Source organism: Meles meles, chromosome 10, assembly GCF_922984935.1.
Source record: "Meles meles chromosome 10, mMelMel3.1 paternal haplotype, whole genome shotgun sequence".
Lineage (NCBI taxonomy): Eukaryota > Metazoa > Chordata > Mammalia > Carnivora > Mustelidae > Meles > Meles meles.
Window position 1 is genome coordinate 18,244,539 of NC_060075.1, and position 12,940 is coordinate 18,257,478.

Genomic DNA, 12,940 nt, shown 5'->3' on the forward strand with positions numbered 1-12,940 from the left:
GTGGGCCAGGGACAGCTTCAGGACCCCAGCCCCTCCAGGCACCCCTGCTGCCCTGCGTGGGGAGCCAAAGGTGATACAGAATCTGTGTCATGTTTGCCGAGAGGACGGTGTCATAGTAGATACTCAGCCGTCTTCTTCTGTAGCGGCCTCAATATTTTAAAGGATTTTTTTTTTTAACCTAGAATTTCAGGTTGTCCGTTTTCTTTCAGTTCTTTAAAATTACAATTCTGTTTTCTTCAGACTTCCACAGTTTCTGTAAAGAGATCAGATTGAATTCTCATAGTTTTTCAATTGAAGGAAATGTGGCTTCCGCCCACCCTCTGGCTGCTGTCACAATTTGTCTTTTACCTTTGGTTTTTACCTGTTTGACTATGGCGTGTTTGTGGTTTTCCTCATGTTTATCCTGCTTGAGCTCTGCTGCCCTTCACTTCTGCAGGTTTCTTCAAATATCGCTTCTCTCATTCTCTTCCTTGTCTCCTTCTGGAACTCAGTTAGACAGTAAAACTCAGAGACTGTATATCCTACATCTCTCTTACCCTCTATTCTGGCATTTTTTTTTAAATCTTCTAAATTTTATTCTGGATAGCTCTTGTTGACCAGCCTTCAAACTGATTTGATCTTCTGCTGTATCTAGCCTGCTGTTAAGCCCATGTAATGAATGATGAAGTTCGGATACTGAATTTTTCAGCTCTAGAATGTCAACTTGATTCTTAAAGCCTAATTGTGTTGAAATTCTCCATGTTTGCATTGATTTTGTTCACCTTTTCCTGTATAACTTTTTTTTTTTTAAAGATTTTCTTTATTTATTTGACAGAGAGAGAGATCACAAGTAGGCAGAGAGGCAGGCAGAGAGAGAGGAGGAAGCAGGCTCCCTGGCAAGCAGAGAGCCCGATGTGGGGCTTGATCCCAGGACCGTAGGATCATGACCTGAGCCAAAGGCAGAGGCTTAACCCACTGAGCCACCCAGGCGCCCCTCCTGTATAACTTTTAATATAATGGTCATTTTGAAGTCTTTTTTGTTAACTCCATTTACTGGATCATCTCTGGACCTTCTTCTGTTATCTGCTTTCTCTCTTGACTATTGGTCAGTTTTTTATTTCTTTTTTTTTTTTTTAAAGAGTTTATTTATTTATTTGACAGCAATCACAAGTAGGCAGAGAGGCAGGCAGCCTGGTGGGGGGGGGGGTGGCAGGCGGAAGCAGGCTCCCCGCTGAGCAGAGAGCCTGATGTGGGGCTCTATCCCAGGACCCTGGGATCATGACCTGAGCCAAAGGCAGAGACTTTAACACACTGAGCCACCCAGGTGCCCCCACTTTTTATTTCTCATCTCCTAGTTTTTAATTACATGCTAGACATGGCGTTAATACCTTATAGAAGGTCTGGATTATGTTATCTACTTCTAAAGAATACTTAGTTTTGTTTTGGGAGAATTTGTATTACTAGCAGATTATCTCTGTCTTGTTGGGGTTTTATTTTAATCTTTGTTTGAATGTTCCATTCCAGTTTTGTCCTTAGTCCTAGGCTGGAGCCTTTGCTCTTATGCATGGTCTTTATTCACAGGACATGATTTTTTTTGAGGTTTCAATTCAATGTTGGGTATTTTCACCAAGGTCTCTATATTCTGGTTGAGTTGGAACCCCAGTGTCTCCCCAGGACTCTTTTTTACTCTGTTTACTATACTTGCCTTTACATAAACATCTTAGGATATGGTCAAGGACCTGAGGGTAACTTTCTACATAGATTTTGGGGGCTGTTCTTCTGTGGTTCCTTCTTTTTCAGTATGCTGCCTCTAAATTTCAGCTCTCAGAGCAGACGCAAACTCTGATCTCTGTTTTGTCTGGCCGGTAAGATTGTGGGGTTCCACTTCTCTGAACCATGGTTTGGAAAATGCCTCTAGGATGAAAGGTGGGACTGAATGAATGGGTTAAGCACCACAGTCCTGTGCTAATCACGATCTGTTGCCTGAAGTCACTTATGTCATGTGGATGATTTGGTTTTAGTTTATAGAGGATGGGTTAGTCCATTACCAGCTTTTCTGTAATGGATAGAAATGGACACCCTCATTCATTTTTATAAATGGATAGCAATATAAATATTTAAATATAAATACTTAAGGTTCCAGGATGCCTGGGTGGCTCAGTGGGTTGAGCCTCTGCCTTCGGTTCAGGTCATGATCTCAGGGTCCTGGGATCAAGCCCCACATCCGGCTCTCTGATCGGTGGGGAGTCTGCTTTCCCCTCCCCTCTGTCTGCCTCTCTGCTTACTTGTGATCTATCTCTCTCTCCCTCTCTCTGTCAAATAAATAAAAATCTTTAAATAAATATATACATACATACTTTAGGTTCCTCCATGTCTTTTCATGGCTTGATAGCTCATTTCCTTTTAGCGCTAAATAATCCATTGTCTCTGGATGTACCACAGTTTATTTACCATTCCACTACTGAAAGTCATCTTGGTTTCTTTCATGTTTTGGCACTTACGAATAAACCTGCTGTTAATATCTGTGTGGACAGAAGTTTCAACTCCTTTATGTGAATACCAAGGACTGTGATTTGTGGATCATATAGTAAGAATATGTTTGGTTTTGTCTTTCAAAGTGGCAATACCATTTTTTTTAAAGATTTATTTATTTGACAGAGATTACAAGTAGGCAGAGAGGCAGCCAGAAAGAGAGGAAGGGAAGCAGGCTCCCTGCTGAGCAGAGAACCCCATGCAGGGCTCGATCCCAGGATCCTGGGATCATGACCTGAGCCGAAGGCAGAGGCTCAACCCACTGAGCCACCCAGGCACTCCAGCCGTACCATTTTTTATTCCGTACTCTATTAGGAAGTATTTTCTCTGCTTCTGTCTTCTGTTAGAGATTGTAGCGATTTGGTGTAATTTCTTAAATTTTTTATAGAATTCAGTCAACCCATCTGGGCCTGGTGATTTCTCTTTTGACAACTTATTGGTTCAATTTAATTGATATAGGCTGATTTAGCTGGTCTATTTCTTCCTGTGTGAATTTTGGCAGATGTGTCTTTCAGGGAATTGGTCCATTTCATATACGTTAACCAATTTGTGGGTAGAGAGTTGTTTGGAATATTCTTTTATTAACCTTTTAACGTCTGTGGTATTAGTACTAATGGCTTCTCCTTTCTGATATTAATAATTTTTTTTTTCCTTAGTTAACATTGCCAGAAGCTTATGTTATTGACAATGGAATATTATTCAGCATTATAAACAAATTAGCTATTAAGGCATGAAAAGACATGATAAAGTTAATATGCATATTACTAAGTGAATAAGTAAATCTGAAAAGGCTAAATACTATATGATTCCAGCTATGTGATATTCTGGAAAAGGTTAAACTATACAGACAGCAAAAAGATGAGTGGTTGCCAGGGGTTAGTGGGGAGAGAAAGATGAATATGCAGAGAGAATATTTAGGGCAGTGAAACTACTTTTTTTTTTTTTTTTAAGATTTAATTGAGAGAGATTGAGAAAGCATGAGAGCATGAGCAGCGGGGGAGAGGGAGAAGCAGACTCCCTGCAGAGCAGGGAGCCGGATGCAGGACTGGATCCAGGACTCTGCTTAACTGACTGAGCCCAGGGGCCCCAGTGAAACTAATCTGTATGGTGCTGTAATGGTAGATCTATCTCAGTAGACATTTGTCCAAACTGACAGAAAGGACAACACCCTGAATAAACCCTAATGTAAACTATGGGCTTTGGATCGTCACGATGTATCAGTATAGGGTCCTTAGTTCTAACAGATGGTGGGTGATGGTGATATGGGGGGGCTATGTATGTGTGGGTGTCAAGGGGTTTATGGGAAATACTTTCTGCTCAGTATTGCTGTGAACTTTCTCTAAAAAATAAACTCTATTAAAAGAAAATAAAACCAAAACAGAAACATAGTTACTCTTTTACTGTCCTAGTGAGCTTTCCTTGAATCCCCTGGCTTTTGGGACTGTTGGGAGCAAACTACCCAACCTTGGGTTTTCTTAGTTCCATCTTGCTACCATGACCTAATTAGCTTGTAGCCTGTATCTTTCATGTGCCTCATCTACCTGATTCTCATTCCGCTTAGCCTCACCCTGCAATGGACGCCACTGGTGACCTGTGACTCTCGTTTTCTCACTCATCACATCCATCTTAACTTATTTGCCTGACGTACCAACTTCTCTGTAGTGACCTTGAGGACTCCCTCCACTGCCGTCTTATGAATGACAAACTGTGAGATATTCCACTCCCTTTCATATGAATAAATGGCTGGAAATGTACATTCATTAGCTCTAGAGCAAACTGCACATCTCATCTTTTACATTGTTGCTACATTTTGAGAAGTAAAATGACCACTGTAAACCATTAACTATGCATTTCAGTGCTATTTTGTGACACACTTGCTTTGTGCAATTAACACCCTTTAATACATAGTATTTTCTTTAACTGTCGCATGTGTACAACTTAGCACTTTCCTATGTACCATCTTACTCTGTAATTATTTTAGTCTGGTGTGTTTTACATGTACAACCATACAGTAATCTTCTAGTGGGGAGAAATGTCTTTGATACCATTGATGGTTTCTAGCACACTAAAGATAAAAGAAATTCAAGAAAAGATGTTTGTTGATTGATGTATTAAGGTGCCTGCTAGGGATGTTAGAGTCATTGATAGTAGATGACATTCCGTCCTTGAGTTCTTAGTTTTTTGGTGTTCTATGCACACGTTGTTTTGGGAGAATTCAAAGTTCATAGATTTTTTTTTTTTCCATCCTGACAAAAATTAAATATAAATAAGTGATTTTAAATTTTCTGTATTTTCTCTGGATTTCTTTCTAAATCTCTGGAAGATGTTGCCACTAATGAAGATGGGTTATCTGGACTTTGTAGTTTGGGATATGCATATGTATGTGTAAGGGGAGATAGGGATGGGGAGGGCTTTTCTTTTTCTTTCTTTTCCTTTTCTTTTTACTAAGTAATCATATGGTATTTTCATCCAAGGTTTTCAGAGTAGCATAAAGCTGAATTATTTGTCCCTTTGGAGCTTCAAACAGAAGGCGGGTTGTCCATGGTTCTTACTTGATTGCTCATCCTTATTTTTAGTTGGATGTGGAGCTATCTGCATAGAGTTTTGCTCGTTGCATTCTTCAGCTTGAAGACTCTTTTCTGTGCTAATATCCGCGTCCTTCTCGAGACTTGAGGGAGAAGTCTCCCATTTGCTGCTGACAGGTTTCATGTCTTTAGTCTTGGTGGCCTTGATTCGAGAGTATTTTTTCTTCTTCTTGGGCACTTTGAGAGGTGACAGGTTTTCAAGTGATCTCTGAGACACGGACTGGAGCCACTCTAGAGAGCTGACCGTCAGATTCCTTTGGCTTATAAAAGGGTGATTTCTGGGTGGTGTCCAAAATGTGCTGTATCTCTTTACATTTTTGTAAGTCGCTGGCTTTAGTCTAGGAGAGAAATGAAATACACGAGTTTTTCTCTTGTCATGTACCCTAGGTATTTGTAGTCTTTTTTTTTTTTTTTTAAAGATTTTTATTTTTTATTTATTTGACAGAGATCACAAGTAGATAGGCAGGCAGAGAGAGAGAGAGAGGGAAGCAGGCTCCCTGCTGAGCAGAGAGCCCGATGTGGGACTCGATCCCAGGACCCCGAGATCATGACCTGAGCCGAAGGCAGCGGCTTAACACACTGAGCCACCCAGGCGCCCCGGTATTTGTAGTCTTTAGGTATTTGTCATAGTTTTTTTTTTGTTTTTTTTTTTTCCCGGTATTTGTCATAGTTTAAGTCTTGTTTTAAAATCTTGTGGTGAATTCATCTTCCCTTAGGATTTTTACCATTGTTTCTATGAGAATGATCTAGGTCTTCAGTTTCTGGTCATGATTTCTCGGAACTACTCCAGTCCTGTACTTGTGAATGCCAAGAGGGTATGTTTATCAAGATACCTGCTCTGACCCAAGCTTCCCAATACAGTGGCCACTCTGGGCCTCAATGCCTTACCTATACATCTAGTTAAAGTAAATGTTCTCTAAAATTCCACTTTCTCTAAAAATCTACTTGTTTATTCTATTAGAATATACTCAGTTACATGCTACGCATTTTTTTCCTACAGTCAGTAAAAAGTCAGTGTGAGTCCAAAAGAGGGAAAGTGCATCTATTTCTTTTTCCTGGAAGTGAAAAATCTCTCCAGTCACATTTTGATATGCATGTTCTCAAGAATTTTTATCATTAATAGATGGAATGCTGAATATGAGATTTATTCCTTGATACCTGATTTCTGACCAGTGTTTGACAGGAAGAGATGTAAGGTCTCTTGCTAATATGATACTGATTAGCGTCCACCTAGACTCCATTCATTTTGGTTAAGAACAGAACAGACAATTGAAGTTTCAGCTCCATAATTATGTTTAAATGTTACATTCTTTAGTATAATAATTCTGCCAGCCGTTAAAGCATATTAAGTATTCTCTCCCTAGTCCAAACTTGGGAAGATGTCTAAAATGGTTTGACAAAAGTATGATTTTCTCATTTTTTGGGTTAGTCTCACTTTACTCTGTGATCACTTCCTATGGGTGACATCATGTGTGCTGAGCCAGTCAGACAAAATATATAAAGTCATAAAGAGATAAGTTCAAAGAGCAAAAAATATCCACTTGATTGTATTGAAGTATATAATGAATTAATCTGTTAAGAATGGTCTTGCTTGCTATTTTCCTATTTTTTTCTTGTTTCCACGTATACCTAATGGTAGATACTTTGGGGAAGGGCCTACCCCAGGCACAAGGTGCCCTCCTCTGGGGACTACCTCTTGACCCAAAGGGTCGTCAGCCGTTTGTAACTATCCGTTCTCTACCCACTGCCATGCGTGCCAACCAGATTCTCTTTCTCTGTAACTTTGAACTGGGAAGAAGAGAGAGTCTTGAAAGTGCAGGTGCTGGAGGATGCCAATTTGTGCGGGTCTGAGCTATGAAGAGTTTTCTGCAGAGAGAGACAAGCGAGACTGAAGACAGGGTTCAGGCGGCTTTCCGTTCCCTAGTTTCAGCCCTTTTCTGAGACCTGACTGAATTCTCCTACCCTTTATCTCCGTAAATAGTCTTAGACTTTCTTATACTTCTTCCCTCCTACCCGACCTTGTACTTTCTGATTAAGGGAGCTTAAATTGGTTTCTGTTCTTTGCACCCAAAGGGTTCTTAATTAATACAATCCATTAGCTGTCTGCCCTTCCAGACTCAGGCCAATCCACACTGAGTACACTTCTGGGTCCAAAGTGTGTAAGAGATCGCTCATGAATACAAGAATTAAAAATTAAGCTATGTCTTAACTGTCATCTTTGCCTAGGTCCATTGTATTTTGTTATTAGTTTCTGGATTATTGAGTCTGCTTGTGTTATCACAGTGTGACTGGTCCCTTGTTTGCCCGGGCCTGCGCTATCTGTCTCGCCCACATTAGCTGACCTCTTAGACACAATTTCTGTTAGGCCCTGCCTTCCCCAGCACGATAGCTATCCCTTCTGATTAGAAACTGTCACCAGTTGCCTATTCTTACTGACTTTGCTGGTTATATTATAAAGAAACAGGCATTAATCAAGAGTTGTGGGGGGGGGCACCTGGGTGACTCAGTGGGTTAAAGCCTCTGCCTTCGGCTCAGGTCATGATCCCAGAGTCCTAGGATCCAGCCCCACATCAGGCTCTCTGCTCAGCAGGGAGCCTGCTTCCCCCCCCCCACCCCTGCCTGCCTCTCTGCCTACTTGTGATCTCTCTCTAATAAATAAAATCTTAAAAACAAAAAGTTAGGGGGAGAGCATAAAGAGGAATATCATGCTCTGTCAGGGCTTCATCCAGAGAGAACCATTGTTGGGGCTACGTGCTACCGGAGATCTTTCTAGGTGTGCAGGTGTTTGTGTATAATACGTACACTTTAAATAGGCTTGCACAGTCTGTTATGCAACCATAACAAAGTTGATTTGTAGTTTTTATTCACTTACGCATTGCGAACATTATCACACGTTAATTAATCTGTACTTAACAATATTTCATAGCTACATAACACTTCATTCTATGGATCTACCATATTTTAGCAGTTTTTCTGTTGTTCAACATTTAGGTTCATTTCGTTTCCTTTTTCTTTGACGCTTGTAAATGATACTGAAATGAACATCAAGGCGCCTGGGTGACTCAGTCGATTAAGCATCTGAATCTTCAGATTTTCTCCCTGCCCACCCTCACTCAGTCTCTCTCTGAAATAAATAATCTTAAATAAAGAAGTGAACATCACTACAGAAACCTCTTACCTAGGTTTTCCACCCCCCACTTCCCGAAGTTTGATTTCCTTTTTTGAGAGAGAGAAAGAAAGTGGTGGGGGAGGGGCAGAGGGAGAAGGAGAGAGAGCGAATCTTAAGTAGACTCCCATGCTCAGGACAGAGCTTGATGTGGGGCTCGATTCACAACCCTGAGCTCATGACCTGAGCTAAAATCAAGAGTCAGAAACTTAACAGACTAAGCCACCCAGGCGCCCCATCCCTAGGTTTAATTTCTAAAAGTGGAATTTTTTTAGTCAAAATGAATATATAAGTTGAGGATTTTTCATTTACATTGTTCGATTGCCTGTCAAAACTCTGCATCAAAAAACCCCACCAAAAACCAAAAGAAACACAACTCTGTATGAATTCATATTCCAACCATCAGTGAGTTAATTCTTCCATCGAAAGGCAAAAATGAATAGAATTTCATTATTGTTTTAATTTGCACTCCTTTAAGTGAAATTAAACATTTTAAATAATTATTGACCATTTTTTTTTTCGTGTATTTCTGGTTCATAGCCTTTGCTCATTTTCCTACTAAAATATTCACTGTTTTGTCATTGATGTGTAGGTTATCTGTGAATATTTAGTTTATTGGTCCTCTGTTTTTCATTTGTATTTTAAAGAGACTATAACACTCTGAAAACAGATTGTCTATTGGCTGTGTGACCTTGCACAAATCACTTAATCTCTTTGCACCTCAATTTCCTTAGGTGCAGAGTGTAAAATATACATGGTGTGTGTGCAAACACAGAATCATGTCTAGTACAAAGATACCTCATTAAGATTTGTTAATAATGTTTTCAGCTTGCTGTTGTCTCTTAGGTATACGTGTTTCCTTTTAGTCTTAGTGATGGTTCTATTTTTTTTAATCTTTAAAAGAAATCTGGTCTTATTCTTTATGCTTTCCTCTGAATATCAATAAGCTTAAGTAATTCAAGGTAATTATTTCTTATTCTGGTTGCGCCCTAGGATTATAGGCCTTAAACACATCAGAGAAATCCGAAGTCAGGCTACCGTCATACTTTATGCACACATACTTACTCAGAGATCCAAATTAATGAGTGATTTCATGCAAACGATCAAATAAGACCTGATAACCTACTCCCTTCTCATATCCATTGTTTTCTGATGGCTTTGGGTTTTTGTCCCTTTGTCAAATGGGGTGTAGCTGCCACCATTTTTAAGAGCGTATGTTTGTTTCTTAGGATAATGAATTACTAAACTTTGCTTCCTTACAAAAATGTAGTCTGAGAATGACAAAATTGTATTGACTTACTGATGTTGAATTTGGAAGTTGGTTCTTGGGTTGAGTATTTGTTTCTTCTGAGGGGTTTGTACATTTTTAGTGCTTTCCATGATAGGGAGCAAATACTGCAGAATTTCTTGAGTTTGAGCTATTCTTTTATCCCTGTAGATTCTCTTTTCATCATCTGTCCAATTTGTGCCAGTCTTCTTGCTCTGGAAAGAAGTACATTCTTTCATTTTGCTTTTAAAGTTGCGACGCAGATCTGGGGAGCAACCACAAATACACGCACAGATGCATGAACTAAATCAACTCAACAATTACTTATTGAACATTATGTGCCAAGGATCTGTCTAAAAATTCTTATCCATTTAAAGCTTATATTGTAATTACAGGGTCAGAAAATAGCAAATAAGTAACATATAGTATGTCAGATAATGCTGAAGTTTACAGGATAAAGTAACGTGGGGGAGGGAAATAAAGAATTCTTGGGGGAGGGGTTGACTTCTGTTTTTTACAAGGCATTCAGGGAAGACCTCCCTGTGAAGTGGACATGTCAGAGGAATTAGGGAGTGAGTCAAGCAGATACCAGAGTAAAAGAGCATTCTCGGCAAGAACAATAGTAGGTGCAAAGGCCCTGAGCGAGGAGCATGTTAGTTTGTTGATCATCAAGATGGCAAAAGTGGCTAAAGTAGACTGAATTATGGGGAAAGAGCTAAGACAGCAGCTCACCTAGGTGGCTTGGACGGCGTTCACATGGGGCCTTACAGGCCATTGTAAAGACTGACTTTACTGGGTGTGAAATGGGGAGCTACTGAAAGGTTTTGAGCAGAGGAGTGTTACCATCCGAGATTTGTTTTAGCAGGACCCTGCTGTTATATAATCCAATATTTTGAGATTTTACTAATGAATTAATGTGGGATGAGAGAAGAGAGGAATCCGTGGTGACTGCAAAGCTTCTGATCTTGAGAAACAGAAGGATGGAGATATGGGAAAGACCATGAGAAGGGCATGCCGGAAATCCCTTCTTAATTACAGGATATGCAGGAATTATTGTTTATTTTGTTAATTGTGATAATTATAATAACATTAAAAAGTGTTTACTTCCCCCTTGCATTAGGTAAGACTATAAAAAAAAAACTCAGAAAATAACAAGTGTTGGTAAGGATGTGGGGAAATTAGACCCTGGTGCACTGTTGCTGGGAATGGAAAATGATACAGTCACTGTGAAGAATAGTATGGTGGTTCCTCAAGAAACTGAAAATAGAATTACTATATGATCCAGCAATTCTATGTCCGGGTATATGCCCGAAAGAGTTGAAAGCAGAGTCTCAAAGAGGTATTTGTATATGATCATAGAAGCAGCATTATTCAATTCACAGTAGCCAAAAAGGTGGAAGGAACCCAGGTGCCTACTGATGGATGCATGGACAGACAGCACGTGGTCGATATGTACAATGGAGTACCACTCAGCCCTTAACAAGGAAGGAAATTCTGACACCTTCTACACCACGGATGAAACTTGAAGACTTATGCTCAGTGAAATAGACCGGTCACAAAAAGACAATGTATTTGTCTTCCAAATATTTGATTCTACTTATGTAAGAAATAGTCAAACAGAGATTCAAAGTAGGATAGTTGCCAGGAGCTGGGAGGAGAGAGGAATGGGGAATTGTGTAATGGGTACAGAGTCTCAGGTTAGTAAGATGAAAAGAATTTTGGAGATTGTGTGCATGACAAGGTGAATGTACTTAACAATACCTGAACTTTAGGCTTAAAGATAGTTAAGATGGTAATTTTATTTCATGTGTATTTTGACACAATTCTTAAAAATTCTATATACTCAGGAAGAGAGCTGAAGGATAAAAAGAAACCTTGAGTAAAGCCTGAAGGAAGACTAGTAGACATTTTAAAGGACGCGGCCAGATTACTTACAATTGTAATGCCCAAGATGTGTGTAGACAATGTAAGAAAAAGTAGAACATGCTTAGAATAAAAGCATGAAATATGTTATGCTTTGTAAAAAGAAGGTTAGAGATATATCTTTGTTGGCTCTGACTCTTTTCCTGATCCACCAGTACTGGAATACCCGAGGATCTGCTCCGTAACCCTCTTCTATATCCGTCCTCACTTAAGAGTCTCATTCAGGTTCACGCCCTAGAGTGCTATCTTTATCTGAAAATTTCTACATGTGTATCCAGCCCAGACCTCTTCCTTGAACTCCAGACTCATACCCAACTGCTAACTCAGTACTTCTGCTTCAGTGTCTGAGAGGCATTTCAAAAACAAGCCTACACTGAATTGCTCATCTGCCCTCAGTCTGTACCGTCTCAGCAGAAGAGAACTCCACTTAACTTAGTTGCTCTGGAAACTAAAACTGGCAATTCAACAGCTGCAAACAACTGTGAAACCATCACCACATTCAGGATCTAGAAAAAAATACCCGTAAGAGATTCTCCTTGTGTTCCTTTCTAGTCCATTCTTCCCTTCATCTCCTACTCTGTGCCTTCTTCCTCCAGGAAAGCTTTATCTGTTGTTTTTTTGTTTTTGTTTTTTTTGTCTCTGTAAATCAGTTTGCATTTCCTATACATGAGATTTATACAGCATTTCATAAGTGACTTCTTGTACTCAGCACAATGATTTCGAGATTCATTCATGTCATGTGTATGAGTTCATTCCTTTTTTATACTATGGTATGGAGAAGGCAGCAATGATGAGGTATTGGGAATAAGGCAATTAAATAGATTTTTTCCAAAGCTATATTAAAATTTTTTTCTGTATCAAACTTATATAGAAGTTAAATTAAGGCAAGTACTTTTCAGAATCAGAAATAAAATGGCTATTAATCCTTTCTGATTATAAACAGTTCCAAATTTCATAGGATTCATTAATGATGATATAGTGAAAGCAATCTTTGTCTTTATTAAAATCCTAAACAAACAAACAAACAAACAAACCACCTTCTGTTGGTATCCTTGTCTTCTCAGCCCAGCTGGGAGTTTGTGTGCTCATAGGACACTTGAAGGATTTTACTTTGAAACAGTTTCCATACAAATTAGTGCTCTTGGGCTGAATTATTTCGTGGATTGTCTTCTCACCAGTTTCTAACAACTGTGTTTGTTGGTTTTTGCTGAGCCTCTGAGTCCTGTTTTGGGAGCTGAAAGAAATCGCGTCCTCTGATTTCAGGGTCACTGGTGCTCTGGCTGATCAGGAGTGATGTAGTACCATGTCCTATTTGGATATTAACCCTTGCAGTATGTAAAGGAGACTTACCGATATCGTATCACCAGTCCTATGGTCTAGGCAGGATGGCCAGTGTTATCCCCCTCTTACAGCAGAGAGGGAGTGTTAAGGAATCAGACTGCTTAAGCTTACTTGCTCAACATCCCGCAGCTAATAAGAGGGAGGGAC

At 39.6% G+C, this 12,940-nt stretch overlaps 1 protein-coding gene and 1 long non-coding RNA gene across 2 annotated transcripts in view; one reads left to right on the top strand and one right to left on the bottom strand.

The window, feature by feature from the left end:
• Positions 1 to 12,940, top strand: part of LOC123951427 — a 34,465-nt gene that overhangs the window by 8,148 nt on the left and 13,377 nt on the right. The window lies entirely within an intron of this gene.
• Positions 8,902 to 12,940, bottom strand: part of AGBL3 (AGBL carboxypeptidase 3) — a 51,473-nt gene continuing 47,434 nt past the window's right edge. The window contains exons 17-18 of the mRNA XM_046020118.1: positions 9,563 to 9,794; positions 8,902 to 9,384 (exon numbers count right to left, since the gene is read on the bottom strand). Coding sequence (XP_045876074.1) covers positions 9,776 to 9,794 — 19 coding nt within the window. The 3' untranslated portion in view covers positions 8,902 to 9,384; positions 9,563 to 9,775. The remainder of the gene's footprint in view (positions 9,385 to 9,562; positions 9,795 to 12,940) is intronic.